At 37.9% G+C, this 15,492-nt stretch overlaps 1 protein-coding gene across 1 annotated transcript in view; it reads left to right on the top strand.

Moving 5' to 3' along the window:
- Positions 1 to 15,492, top strand: part of TNFRSF19 (TNF receptor superfamily member 19) — a 65,117-nt gene that overhangs the window by 36,669 nt on the left and 12,956 nt on the right. Inside the window, exon 6 of the mRNA XM_044442073.1 lies at positions 983 to 1,068. Within this exon, the coding sequence (XP_044298008.1) occupies positions 983 to 1,068 (86 nt within the window). The remainder of the gene's footprint in view (positions 1 to 982; positions 1,069 to 15,492) is intronic.

Below are 15,492 nucleotides of genomic sequence, written 5' to 3'. Positions count from 1 at the left end.
CCATTCCATAAGACACTGTTGTGCCTACAGCTGGAGTACTGTGTCCAATTCTGGGCTGCACATAGCAAGGTTGGACTCAGTTCAGCGCAGGGTCACAAGGATAATAGCCAGATTGCAGGGGATGCCATATGAGATGATGAGGGATTGGAACTTTTCAGCTTAGAGGAGACTCCGAGGGGATCTTATAGGGACTTACAGGTATGTGAAGGGTTGTCACAAGGTTAGAGGGTAGTGATCTGTTCTCCGCTGTGGTGGAGGAAAGGACAGGATCCAATGGCGTGAAGCTAAAGGAACCGGGCTTTAGGTTGCATGTCAAAAAGTACTTCCTGATGGTTAGGACCCCTAGGAAATTGAATGGGCTTCCACAAGAGGTGGTGGAGGCCCATCATTGAGGGCGTTCAAGGAAATATTGGACCCCCACATGTTGGACATTGTATGAGTAGAGCCAGCTTGTGCTGGGGATCAAAATAGATGGCCCAGGAGGTGTCTTCTGGCTTGGTATGTTTCTATATTTTGAGGAGCTAGGAGCAAAAGTTGAGAGGCATAAAACTCCCTAATAGCACGCATTTTCACCTTTAACCCCCTCTCTCCAAATCATGCTAGATCATCATGTATCATTGTTGTTAGGGGGTTCTTTGGGAAAAAGAACTTCTCACTGACAGCTCATCTTTTTTTCCTTAAAACCATAGTGATATAGAATTGCTCATTGGGGGAAACTGGTTGCTGCCACTATGAAAGAAGCACTGGAAATAAACGTCTAAAAGGAAAGTTAACCTGTTTCACAAATTGCAAACTTCGGCTAGTAAGATAAGAATTTTATCTTCCAGCACAGATTCTGACTTGTTGCAAGATCTCAGTACATTTCTGAACTGCCCTCATATTACTTTGTACCTTTTCTAGGAAATAGGCACTTGTGTCTTGCTAAGTTGAGTAATGTAGGCTAGATATATTTGAAGTCTGTGATTCATTTTCTGTCTTCCAGATTCTATAGAAAGACAAAACTTGGAGGTTTTCAGGATATGGAGTGTGTTCCTTGTGGTGATCCACCTCCTCCAGATGAACCCCACTGTAAGTGCTCTTGATATTAAAATAATGTGACACCAATTGTTGGTTTATTTGCCTTTGCATTTCTTAAGGAATAGCTAAATTTCAATTATTTGAAGCTGATTTGTGGGCAAAAGTATCTTAATCAGAAAAGATACTGATGTCATACCTCTATGATAAGCTACCCTTTTAAGAAAAAGCTAAAGGTTTATTCTAACAGGGAAATGTGGCATGATCCAGAATGTTAAACAGTTCTACTTAACACTGACTTCAGTATACAAGCAAAACATGTGCTCATATCTCTGACTGTAATCCCTGGCATACTTAATTTTGGGATAATTGTGCCCATATTTATTATCTAAATAGTTACAGGGTACAGTATGTAATTCATGAAGACCTTTCAATACAATGCGTATGTATAACTAGGGCTACCGCACTTGCCAAATTCAATGACATATCACAATATCAGTAGGTTTGGAGGAACCTTCAAGAAAGCACAAAACCCTCTATTAAGAAAATCTGAAAGATGGGGAAAGCCCCAAACAGCACAGTGAAAACTGACAATATTCTGTGGGCCTGGTATGTTGACTGATTGGTGGGCAAAAGGGTGAGAAGGTGGAATTGAATGAAGCATGTCAAGGATGGTATAGCCAGTTCAAGGAGTGAACAGGAACACTCAGATCCTGCTTGTAAAAACAACCAGGGATGTGCAGTTCAGAACCTGCTGACTGTCCCCTTCAAATGGAAATATATTGCTTAAGGAGTTGCAAAAGATATCTGCAGGGATGTTTTAAAGAAAATTTTGGTAAGCTATTTATCTTTGTTTTGGTGATAATACATTATTATTTATTTAATTCCTATATCACCCAATAACCAAAGGTCTTTGGAAAGTATATATAAGTAATTTCTGGTACAGTTCTTTCTGATTTATTTTTATTTCTGATTAGATTTTGCTTATGAAATATTGAAGAACTGGTGTTTTGTAATTAAGTATACTAATTATGTGAATAAAATTCTGAATTTAGTGATGCTCCAAATTCCTGAAAGTAGATAGACTTTTGTAGCCTGCTAATGCTGTCTCTTGAACAGTTGATAGTGGCAAATATTATATTTCATATGTATGTATAAAGTTATCACAATCTTTATGCTCTGGCATATTTTTGCTTTTGAATGCTAAGCTGGGGCCACAGACTTCCTAAGCTAAGTCTCATAATATTAATGAGACCACAAAAAGCTGGTAGCAGTTGATTATTACCCAGTTGGCTATAAATTTAAGGGCTAGCTTTCATCTTTTCTCTGTCTGTAGACCTTTTAAAACAGAGTTGTGGTTTAAATATTTACCCATGAAAAAGCTGGTTGTGGATTGTTAAAAGGCCATCATAGTTGAAAGGATTCTGTAATGGACAAGTAAGGGCCAGGAGAGTTGTAATCGCTCTTGGGTAAACTTTATAAGGTAAACACTGAATACAGTGTCATTTGATAATGGCAAATGATGCTTATGCATACATTCATTTTAAATACCAAATAAATATTCTTTTCTTATAAGGAAATATTGATTGTACAATGGCAATGCAAAGTTCCATTTTTAAAATGAAATCATTAGAAACAGCACTGAATAAATGTATGAATAAATTCAGCTTTGGGAGGAAAATAAACTAAAATGAAAGATAAGAAGTATATGAACAGAAAGGTTAAGGTACAGAATAAATAAATTGTATATATCCTTATTCTTGATGACTGTTAGTAATTTTGAAACAGTAATGAAATTGAATGGAATTAATTACACCAGATAATAACCGAACAACAGAAAAGTCTTGGTAACTTTTCCATTTCAGATAGAAGCAGCTGGGATAAATCAGATGTCCAAAAGGCATCCTACAGATTGCTGTACTATTGGTTTTATTCTTATCTGAAATTATGCATGTACACATGTTTTCAATAAGAATTCTTCGAGAAAACAGCTTCAACGTCTGCTTTAAGTCAGATGTGTTTTGAATGCCAGTATATTTCAGTGAAGGTCTAAGGATTGTGTTTTCTTTTGTGCACCACTCTTCCATCAAAGCAAGGTAGATTTGAGAGCATAATAGCCCTGGTTCTTAATAAGCTCATGCTGACTTGCCATAGGCTGAGCCCATCGCGTGATGCTCACTGCTGGCCTAGCCTAAATCACTTTTTCATATTATAAACTCTTCTGGGAAGTGTGTTGATAAGGGCATTGGTCTGACCTATGTTGTAGCTGCAGTTGTTCGTGTCTACCAAGCTCTTTTTTCGCAAAAAGAAACTAGTTGGAAAAGGAAGCCAAAGAATGGTGCTACAGAGCTTCATGCATCTGGCACCTTTTTAGCAGCTGTTTATCTAAACTTAATTAGTCTTGCATTTAGTCCTCCAAATTCAGAAATAAGAATTATGCAGTTTATACAATAATATAACTCATGTCCCAAACTTATTAGACTGGAGTATTTATTTTATAAGAGGTCCTTTAAAAGGACATGACTCTACGAGTCAAACTAGATATAATGTGTACCTTTGAGCAGTCAATTTTCTTAGGAAATGCCTGGTGTGAGACATTGGGGCGGGTGTTGTTGAGCCAGATGCAGACCCTAATCTTAACCTTTGCACCTACACTAATCCAGCAGGAATCCTATCTCTACATGCTTGCTAAACACAAAGGGTGTGTGTGTGTGGGGGGGGGGGGATTTGGTAAACCCAGAAAATCTATTGGATAAATTCTTCAATTAAGCCCTTAATGCAGAAACCTTTAATTAAAAAAAGACTTCCCAAACTGTGACACCCCTCTTATATATTAACAGTATTCAATCTGATACTTAGTCTCACTCCCCCTGGAACTGGAGAGTAAATGAAAGCACTCTCTAATTTGTTCCAAGAGTCAGAGAACCTAGGGCCACTGGAAGGCTGTGCCACCTGCTTTCTTAGAATAACATCAAGGTTAGCCTGACCCCCAGTCATTGGCCAGATAAAGAGCACCTGCAGAATGCTTTCTTCTTTAATCTTATCAGAGAGAAAACTTGGCTTCAGTTGCCTTTAGCCCTGGAACAGAATTAAGGGGAAAAAGTACTCTACTGCCCCCCCCCCCCCACATCAGCCAAAGGAATAAGAGCCACTAATTCAAGCAAGAACACCAACAATGGAAAATCGGTGTGGCCAAAACTGCATTTTAATGCCTGCTTTTAGCTCATCATTTTGTCTTCTTAAAAAAATAGATCTCCTAACTCATCCTTTTACCTCCTCCACTTCCAGTTTGTAATCATGAGGGCAGGGCCAGTCTTCTCTTTTGCATTGATGTAAGCCAATTTAACAGACAATAATTGTGTGAAAAGTGGGATAAAACACAATGGATCATGGAAGGGAAAACCTTTGATCCAGGGCAGATTACTCCAACCCAGACCAAGCTAGCAGACCAGGTAATGTGAAGGGGCAGGACTTGACCCCTGAAGCCCCTCCTACCTCCTATGATATCAGCCCCCATAAACTTAAAAATAATTCCTGCAAGCCCCAGCCAAGTTGGGCAAATTCTTCTTGTGTTGCATGCATGTCATTGAGATACAAATCACGCAGACAGGAAATTGGATAGGATTTGCAGAAGCCAACTCCTGCAAGCCCTGGCTGAGTCAGGCTGTTCCTTCCCACACTGTGTGCATCTCAGTTTATTAATTAACTTGAGATCTCTTTAGCATACTGTTTGTAAACTGTGAATAATGGTTCTATAAGAAAATATTACGCTAGCAATATTTTCCTCTCCAAACTATTAAGTATAAAATTTTGTATGTTTAAAAATACTTAAATGACATTTAGACTGTAGGCATATATCTCAGGTAAAGAAAATGTTGGGAAAAAAACTCTTGAAAAAATTCTAATTTAAATAGATTATCTAATTGATTCTAAGAATGAGTTTGTATTGTTCTTTCATAATGCACTTGTTAGTTGATTGGATAACACAAATAATTAATAAAATGTCAACAGTTGTTATTTGGAAGCATTAAGAAGGGTGTTTGAGAGTTTCTCCATGTGCCCAGAAAAGAAATAAGGAATAGTTTGCCTTTCAGAATCAGGATATTTTCTGTAATCTAAAAGAGTCATTTGATTAGGAATACTTTCAAAAATGGGACCCATAGTATCTAGGCCATCATTAAAGCATGTTATACAAATGTATTGTACTGATCAAAAAATGATAACAGTACAGGATATTACAGACATAATTAGATAAATAGATTTGACACTAATCATAATCAAATCACAAGTTACTTTGAGAAGAAGTGGAAATACTTGGTAGATCCTAACCTTTCAAAGAATGTCTGTGAAATGCAGACTGCCATGTGTTCGGGTGTGAGCAACTATGGGAGATTGCAAAAGAAGAGTTTCAGTAGGAATCCTAATTTAATCTTCATCCCTTTGTGGTTATGGCTGTGGTTGAAAAGACATAGTATACAATATGCTCTTCAGTAAGCTTAAACATTAATTTTAATGTTTATGCTTAAATTGTAACAGGTGGGATTGTTTGTTTTTGAATTTCATTCATATGATAAGAAACCATGTTGATTACCCACATCTGTTTAGATTCAGGAAAAAATCATTTTCACTTTCATAACTACTTCAGAATATGGGCTAGATTTCCTACTATAGGGTTGGGGCTTTTTTGTGATATATAAGAAGTATGACATTTGTATTTAAGAAATATTGGACGGCAGCTGTATAGAATTCAGCACTTTCATTACCTGGATGTTATATGTTTTTCTGTGATTAGGTAATGTTGTATGTTTTTATCTGTGATTAAGTAATGTTAGCCCTTATAATAAAAGCAAGGATGCTTTATTCTGCGGTTTGTAGTTTTCCAGTGTGTTGATGTATATTGTGTAGTGTTTGCAAGCTACTTGGCTGAACAGAGAAGCAGACTGTAAATCAGTCATTTCATGTTTAACTGCTTGAAATGCTAAGGTTGGACTGTTGCTTAGTGGCAGAGTACATGCTTCATATACAGAAAATTCCAGGTTCTGTCCCCAGCATCCCCAGGTAGCACTGGAAAGTTTCCTGCTTGAGACCCTGTAGAGCCACTGATGGCAATATTGGTCTAGATGGACCAGTCATCTGACTTGAGTATAAGGCAGCTTCTTATATTCCTAGGTTGCAACCAAATGTTGAACTTGACTTGGAGGGAAGCACACAACACTGATCACTACCCAAATGTCCAACCTCTGGGTATGGTTGGTCAGGATGAGTTTACAACAACAACAGCAACAACTCCCACACTTTTTTAAAAGCATAAGCAAGTCTTGAGTCATATCCAAGGTACTGGACTTGTTTGGGCTGTCCACTTTTTCCTTTTACTTCCACACTGACTCCCTGTGCACCTGGAGAGCAGGCAATGCATAATGAACAAAGAAACAGGCAGCAGCATCCCAATGCCTGGAGTAAGCATGTTCTCATGACATGCCGCAAGGGAAATTACTAGCTTGCTCAATTTGCATCTAAAAAAATTAAATGGTTACATTAGCAGTTACTGTACCAAGAGACTTGTTGAAAATATACCATGAACCAAAGAATATCAATTTATTTACCAGTGAAGTTGCATGTTTTAGTGATCCTATTAACAGTATGAGCATATTAGATACAACATTTTAGTTGGTGGACACATACTTGTTCTACACTAAATATTCAAATTTTTAAAATTGCTTTAATTTTTTTAAAAAACATAATTTCACCTTTGGAAAAGAAAAATCTCAAAGATCAATGTGTCAAATTCAGTCCTTACTCTTTTGTCTTTCTGGTCCAGATCTTACCATGTCCTTGTCTCACAGCTCCCTTCCAACTCTCCACTACCTTTCTTCTGTTAAAGATTTTGCCTCCTCCCCACTCTTTGTACTCTTTAATACTATCTTCTTCACACAATTCCTTCCAGTTCATGGCTCTCTCCCCCTTTTTTTCAGGAATAAACTGCTACTGCCTGTAAGTATTCTGCTAGGTTGGTCAGATCTGAACTTGACAGCAATAGGAGTAAAATTAGCATTGAGTAAAGGAAGAGCAGGCCATGCAAGCCACAGACTTTCAAGAATATACTCCTGGCTCTCTTAAAGCAAGATACCCAGCAAAACAGAGATCCTTTGCCATCCGATATCTCAGCGAATTACACCAAAGTAGCTTGGTTCTTTGGTCATTCCTTCACAGCAATTTCCTTGAGCATTTTGGTGTGGATAGGAGACTCTTGTCCTACGAGTGTCCTCACTTCAGCACTTCCCCAAAATTCTTTCACCTCAATATTATGCGAAAGTGCAAGCCATCCCATTTACAGGAGCATTACTTTTGACATTTGTCAAAAGCTCCATTTTTAAGAAGTGATTCAGAAAGGGTTATTTTTAGGGAGGGGTTGCAGCCGGAAAACTATACAAGTGTAGATTTTATATGAACTAGTTGGTTAGCTTCAGGAGCAGAAGCAAAAGCAGAAGGGAAAAGGAGGCTTTGTTCATCTGTGGTTTTAGTCCTTCCTGGAAACTGGAAGCTGAAATGAAGTTTGGATAAAGCATTTCTGCAGGAGGGACTTTTGGGCTTCCTAAACCAATAGCAAGACCTAAAAACAGCCCTCAGGAAATGTTAACACAAGAAGAGCTGTGTTGGATAAGACCAAAGGCCTATGAATTCCAGTGATCTGCTCCCAAAGGAGCAAACCTGTGAAAAATCTTCAAGCAGCACATGAGTGTAGTGGAACTGTCAAACTCCTATTCCTCAGCAGCTACATAAAGAGGCATGCTTCTTGTTCCATAAAGGGAACAATTGCTGCACAATAAGGAGGACTGGCAACATAGTTTTAAGATAATTTTCCGGTTGTGCACTCCTGCCTTTAGCAGTTGCTCTCTTCATATCAGTCAGAACACACTCGAGAAGCTTGTATTGCCTAGATTACAACCCATGCATCTGCTTGGCCTCTCAGAGCTATCGGGCAGAAAGAGGTGTGAGAGAGCATTGGACAGAGATTACATGCTTGTATCTGTATAATACAAACCTGTTGTTCAAAGCATTACTACTAGTTTCTCCAGCCGGTACAAGTGAGTATCTAAAGCCATGATACTTAAAGTATTCTCATATTTCTTTAAAGTTAGCATATGGCACATATGACGTATGCCAGCTAAATGCATGCTATAAGATAATGCAGGCTTGATCAAAAGGAGTTGAGCAAATAGAATGCTGACCATAATTTGGCCCTTGAGGAATTGTTTAGTAAATGCTGCTCCAGGATCTGCTTACATTCCCTCTATTTCAGGTTTTATTTTTCAAGGAATTGGTGGGGAGGACTTCACTTTTACCACAAGTACTGATTACAATGTACTACATTTAGGAAAACCAAATTCTAGACTCAATATACTGCAGCTGAGAGGTAGCTGGCTCCACATTGTTTCTACAATGTACTGGTTTTCTTGAAATGTGGAAAGCAACAGCTTATTGATAGGATCTTGACTACTTGGGTTTATTTTGCACAGTTATACTGAATTGCAAACCTCTCTCCAAGGGGACAAAGGTATGCTAATAGGGTATGTTTGCCAATTACAAAATTTTAAAAGTTGCAGCCTTTTCATCAGATAAGTATGTGGCTAAGGGGCATGTTTCAGTAACATTATCAGTTAAAACAGTGTGGCCAGGCTGGGAAAATGCAAACTCGGCTATGAGATACACCCCCTTGTCATAAACGTTGTCACTCATAATTATTTGTATCCTGTTGTGTTACAGTTTAAGATCCCAGATTTTAAAGCTATTTGCTTAGAAGTGGATCCTTACCGATTTCAAGCAGGCACCCTTTTAAATAATACTTAAGATCACTGCCCAAGTGTTTGTCCATCAGTAAAGTCAACATCTAGCTGTGCAGTAGAGACCCAAATACACCAAAGTTAGTGGTTCTCTTTTAGTAATAGCTGTCTTAGTACACCAATTCTCCACCCCACCCCCCAGGTTTCTGTCTAGACTGCTCCTTCCCTGGAGCTTAGAGGTTCTCTGAAACACTGCTAGGACAAGCAACTATCATCATACCTCTGCAGCTCATATTTTTAGCTTACTGGCTTGGTTGCTTCTTTCCCTCCAGCTTTTTTTTCCTATTGCCCTTGAAAGTACTGTCTCGGTGTTTTATTTTTGCCTGAGCCTCACCCTCCTAAAGAGACAGCAGATGAGTGAAAGCAGCCCAACTCCTCAGGGATCATTGTCCCATTATGTCTTTCAAGCAGTTTGCATTCTCAGTACTTGCAAGTCAGCTACATACATGTTTGTTCACTCTCCTTGTTAATTTTTTTCTGGATGGAAAGAAAATCGAAACTTCTTTATATGAGAACTCTAAAGAAAATGTTTTACTATTCCACTTGTAAAGGTAGTGCCCTTTTCTGATTTGAAATGTAAATTGACTTATGTGTTGCATTTGAATGTCTTATAGTATATATTATGCTGGCAAGTTTCTAAACAGAAAGTCCTCTTGACTTTCAATATCCTTCCATGGACATACAAGCCTCAATTCCATTTCTTATCACAATGCTGAAAAGGATGATGATACCTCCAGGAAGTGTAGGCTAATACTGATTATTTGGGTCTGTTCCAGTCTAACTTTTGCCCTACATATGGCCCAGAAGATAGTCATTCTGGTTGATGGCATACATCAGGTGAGGATGAAGAAGGTGCCCCCTGCCCCAATTGGTTCCCCTGGACTACTCAGTGGCCTTCAGTACTATCAGATAATAGTATTGTGGATCATCTGGGGACAATAGGTCTGGGGGAGACACTCTGTTATGGTGACTCTAGTCCTTTTGGGTGGAACAAACTCAGTGCTACTATAGGATTGCTGTTCTGCTTTAAGAAACCAAGTCTCTTGAAGCTTTGCTTAAACCCACACATGAAAATCATGTACAGAGGAGTCATTGACATTTTCAGAGGAGGTCATTGCTGGAAGTTGAAGGGCCAAATCCCTCACTAAACCTGCAACCGCTATCCAGAAAATCACCACTCTCTCACTGCAAACAGGCCATAGGGCAAAACTAACCCTTTCTTTCCCCCTCTTCCTTCACTGTACAGTTTACACACAAGGTTATTATAGAACATAAGAAGAGCCCTGCTGGGTCAGACCAAAGACCTATTTAGTTCAGCATTCCGTTCATACCATGGCCAATCAGAATTTTGAATTTTGTGGGACGTGCAAATATAGGGCATGAGTACAATAGCACTCTCTCACTTACTTTCTTCAGCTGTGGGTATACAGAAGCATGCTGAATCAAAAGCCAAGGACTAGTGGCCCTCTGATTGCTTTATAGGGAAGGCAAGGTCTGTGCAAGTCTCTGATAGCCACTCAGCACTCGCCCACTCTTATTGTCTGAAGAACCTGTAACTTAATTTCTTGACTAAGCTGAAAAAGGAGACTGAATGAGGATATGGGCATCACCCCACTTCATTTCCCCTAATGGCCTAATATATCTACTCAGTGCAAACACACACATAAACACATGTGCATGTGTGCATATCAACTACTTAGGAAGAACTGATCACCCTTTTAGGGTATGCCAGAAATGATTGTACCAATAGTCTATCATGTTTAGCTTTAGCTTGCTGGAAAGGGAGAAGAAAGTGTTAATTTTAGCTATGGGGTTAGAGAATGCCAGTATTTCTCTTAACCAGCTCTCTGCACAAGTTAGTACTAGAACCAGCCTTTCATCTCTTGAGTCAATCCTATAATTAGCATCTTTCTTTGCCAGAGGCTGAGTGAGTGTTTGTTTTAGGTATAGTATGTCTGCAAGATATTTAACTTAATCATTACTTTTTATTAACAAAAGGTAGCTGCTCAGTTATCAGATTTAAATGAACTTGAAATTCTTCTGAGAGAATGGGATAATGATTGACCCATACAGATTAGATTCTCTTTGTGATGTGTCTTATATATTAATACAGCTGGCCCACAGGTCCACTTAAAATACTCGTGCAATGAGCTCTGAATTTAGAAAGCAACATTTGATGTTAATTAGTGACTAAACTGCTTGGGTACAGCTCATTGAACAACCAGCTTGCATGGATTTTATCTATTTCCATTCTATTGAGCTTGTGCTCAGAATTCTCTGTGTTAATCAGTTTCAATAAATGAAAATAAAGTTTCAGTGGCATTTTGTTTTTATTTATGTGATAAAATAACATGCCTTAGGAAGTACATTTTTTCAGGCTGTAATATCCAGTTTTATAGTTCTGAAAGTCTTTACCATTTAGAAGTACTGATATAGGATGATATCCAGCTGGCCTCACACACACATAGCCCATCCCTTCCCCTGAGGGGTTACTTCCACATTGAGCCATTGATGCACTGCCAGGTGTGCAGTGCCGCTGCCAGTCCGTACACTCAGAGGTGAATTTTTCAACACCTCCTTTGGCAGCATGCAGCAGCTTGTTCTTCTCCAGGACTCCAGTGCTCTGGCTAATCCTGGAACAACATGCAGAACCCTGAAGAACAAGCTGCTAGATGCTCTGGGGCAATGAGAAAAGGCCTCACTCTGGAGTTTATAAATTAGCAAAGATGGAGAATGGCCTGCAGTGTGCTATTGGCTTGCATAGCAGTGAAACAGCATATGTAGGTGGGCTGGGCTATATTAACTTCTACAGGACACCTTTGCATGCTGCTCTATGTGGGGGAGGCCAGCAGGTTTTACAATTGTAGTGTTTTGTGTTTGAAGATGTGAAACTCTGCCATATTCTGTGTTGAACTAGATTACATCATCACATATACAAAGAGTTCAAAGCTCCAGTATAAGATGAAGTGCCACTAGTTAAAACTTGGGATTACCATGATTCCACTTGACTACGACAAATGACTGTAGAACAATATGGAACAGGCAAATGGTGTTAATGCAGGGTTGTTATTAAAACACGAATAGATAAATGAATTCATCTCAGAATATATGGGTTGTTCATCCTTTCCATTAAAGTTCACCTTTCTTTAGAAATTAAAGAGGCTGCAGTCCCTTGATATTCACAAATTTCCAAGAGAACAGGGAAGTGGCCTTAAATCTCTCTCTTTGGCTTAAGAAGGTCAGCACCCATTTGGTAATGGAGATAGAATTATAGGAAGGCTCAGAACAAGACCTAAATCACAGGCTGAAAAATACTATCCCAGAAGTGCCCCATGTAGCTGCAGTTATTAAGATTACATTAGAATTCTCTAAAATAAAAAATCCATTAATATTTGGAGTTATAACATCATTTCTTTTCACATTCTGAAACAAAGAATTCTTATTTTCTTGTAAAACTTGCTTTCTTCTTTGTTATTATAGTTGTGTTATTATGTTTCTATCCCACCCAATAGCCATAGCTTTCTAGGCAGTTTACAACCTTTTAATGAAAAACCTTTAAATGTAATTAGAAATGAAGGCCTTTTAGCAATAATGTACAGTAGAAATGTGATCTTATGTAATAAATGGTTCACCTATTCCATAGATGGTACTAATGTGAAATTATACTGAATACTAGAAAGTTCATAGTCATATACAACTGGGGTGCCACTTGGAAAAGATTAAAAAATATGCAAGAGAGTTGTTGCTGTCATCATTGTCATCATCCATGTCCTTTTAACCTACTGCCTGGGTTCTTGGTATAAATTTGCTGAAAAAATGCAACTGTTTTGCATATTGGGAAGTGTTTTCATGATGGGTTTCATATGAATTATTGCAAATATTACTCTTCTGGAGAGAAAGGGTGTTTATGCCTACATCAAAATTACAAAAAGGTTATCTGTTAGCCGGAAAAAATTATTGAAAGTAATCCAGGGCACACTTATCTACTCAGAAAAATCTTTGATAAACAAAAAGATACATATATACAGAGTGTAAGGCTGGAAATTACATTGTTGGAAATCAAATACTTCTATTTCTACAATATTTTAACATTCTTTCTTGTGCTTAATTGATGACATTTCAGTCAATTATTTAGGGTAAAATCCTATGCATATTTAAAAGGAAAAAAGTTCCTACGGCTTCCAGCATGCCATAGCCTGGCTGGACCATGCTAGTTGTTGTAGGACTTAATTTAAATATGCAAAGGTTTGCAGTCCTAACAATTTGGAAAAGAGAGGCTTGAAAATCCAGTTTTATCTAAATAGAAATTTAAAATATTTAATATAAAATATCACTTTTCTTATTAAATCAAATTTATAATAATTAATATTGTATGTTACAAAAACACCAGCACTGGCCATACACCAAAAGAAATAAAACCAATATGATCCCTGCAGCTGTGTGCCAAACTATAGACATGTACATACTTGGATCTTTGCTTTTCTGTACACAGCCTGGTAATCCTATGTACTCCAATTTCATCCATGATTGTTTATTGCTTTTGATTTTTTCAGTATGGAAATGCTACAGTTATGTTTTTTAAAGGTTAAATTGAAATGTTATTGGTGCAAAACAAAGCATGAGTATTTTAATCAATTTATCTCATGCTATCATGTCCTACTCAGAAGTATGCTTACTGTCAAGGGGCAGTATCCAGTTGGACATTAGTGTTATGTACTTCACATTGTGCCAGCATGATTGCCCTCTAGTGCAATGCCAACGATATTAGTTGGCATGAAGGATTTTCCAGGGAATCCTGCCATGCCAACTACCACACCCTATGTGTAGTGAGCTGAAGGTCTCTTACACTAGCTCAGTGTAACTTATGCTAATGGAAGTGTAAAGTTTGGATCCTGCTGGCTATGTTCAATATTGGTTTGTTTTTCATCGCAGTCCAAATCACATTTGATTAAGATCCTGATATGTCCTTCTACACATGGACAGTGCTCTTCTGCTCATAGAAGAATTCTGCAAAGTAGAAAGCTACACTTCTGGATGTGCTATATCCAGTTCATCAAGTTTTTATTTTATTTGTTTGTTGCGTTTTTATACTGCCGGATAACTCAGGCACTCTGGGTGGCTAACAAATATTAAAACCCTAAAGTTTTAAGTAGTATTGTTGCAAACACTTGATAACTCCCATTTTCCCATTAGTTTCAATGTGAGTAAAATGTTTTGAGGTTCTGGTACACTTGATTTAGCCAGTAAGAAGGAACTGTGAATTTTGAGGTTCTGCCTCCAGAAAGTATACATGCAAAAATTCATTTTTTTCATTATAAAGAGGGCAATCATAGTTCCATACTAAGGATTCACAAATCATTCCTTCAGCATATTCCTACAATGTACAAGTTTCATTTGGACAAGTTAACTGGAATGCACTGCCACAAAATGCATTGTTATTAATCTTTCCAATTTGTCCAATAATTTCCCTTTTTTCCTGCTTTTTCTGTGTGTCCTGTCATCCCTCCCCAAATTTTGCTAAAGAGAAATCTTTATTTACTGCCAGTTTGCACAGGTAGTAAGGAAATTCCTGATGATGAGCACAAAAGAAGGGCAGCTTCTCACTTCCATTGTTTTGTTTTGTTTTGTTTTGTTTTGTTTTGTTGTACATGTTGGATTGCATAGCTATTTTCCTATACTTTGTTTGATGGGAAACAAACTGGTCATTATGATTGCAAAGATAATTTTCCATAAAATTATAGTCTCCCACTCTTGTCCAGGCATGCATGTAGAATTAACAAATGTTACATGTTTTCAGAAGCTAACACCACTGGGCATTCTTTTAATTATTTTTCATATCAAATATTTGGCTTTTTTGTGAAGTTGTTGAACTGATATGTCCTTCTGTAAGCACTGTAATTCATGGTTTTTGAATTGTGTGTTGTAAAACGAAGAAATAAAAGTCTCATCTTTCTTTCTTAATGTTTTCGCAACACTGGTTACTTATAAATATGTGCCTTTTGACTAAAGACAGATGAGAGTTTTGTTTCAGAGAGTTGGTGGGAGTTTGACATGCCACACTCACTCAGTATGTGTCTCTGCTAAATAGAGTGATGGTAGCCCTCTTTAGAAGTTCCTAACACATAAAGGACATGTAGGAGGTAGCTTGATAGCAGTTGGTTATTCTTTGACATTTATTTGAATTTGTGTGACACTACCATGCAATATGGATAAGTCATGTGTGGAGCTGGCTGCCATGATGGTCCATTATCACATCCCATAATAAGACACCTTTATTATATCCAAATGAATGCCTAAACCATACTTATAAAAGAAATGTGTGTATCTGACATGGGAACAGGGCCTCAGAGACTCTTTTTTAACAGTTTTAAAAATTATTATAGTTGAATGCCTTAAACCTTTCTAGTCCCTGTTGTTTTTTGTATGCTGAAAATAGTACCCCCCTTAAATGTCTCTCCACGCGCTGAATGGCCTAGTTCATTAGAATGTAAAATGGGTCAAAGATCCCTGGATGGATTTCTTCTGAGGACATTGATCTCCCTTTGCAGCTAAAGGCAGAATGACTCTGAACATCTCGAGTATTTTAATAAGTTTTCTTACCATGGAAAATATGTGAGTTACGCAGATCAGCTGCATG

This window comes from Varanus komodoensis, unplaced genomic scaffold (assembly GCF_004798865.1).
Source record: "Varanus komodoensis strain SLA01 unplaced genomic scaffold, ASM479886v1 scaffold4, whole genome shotgun sequence".
Taxonomy (NCBI): Eukaryota; Metazoa; Chordata; class Lepidosauria; order Squamata; family Varanidae; genus Varanus; species Varanus komodoensis.
This window is presented reverse-complemented; position numbering and strand designations above follow the sequence as displayed.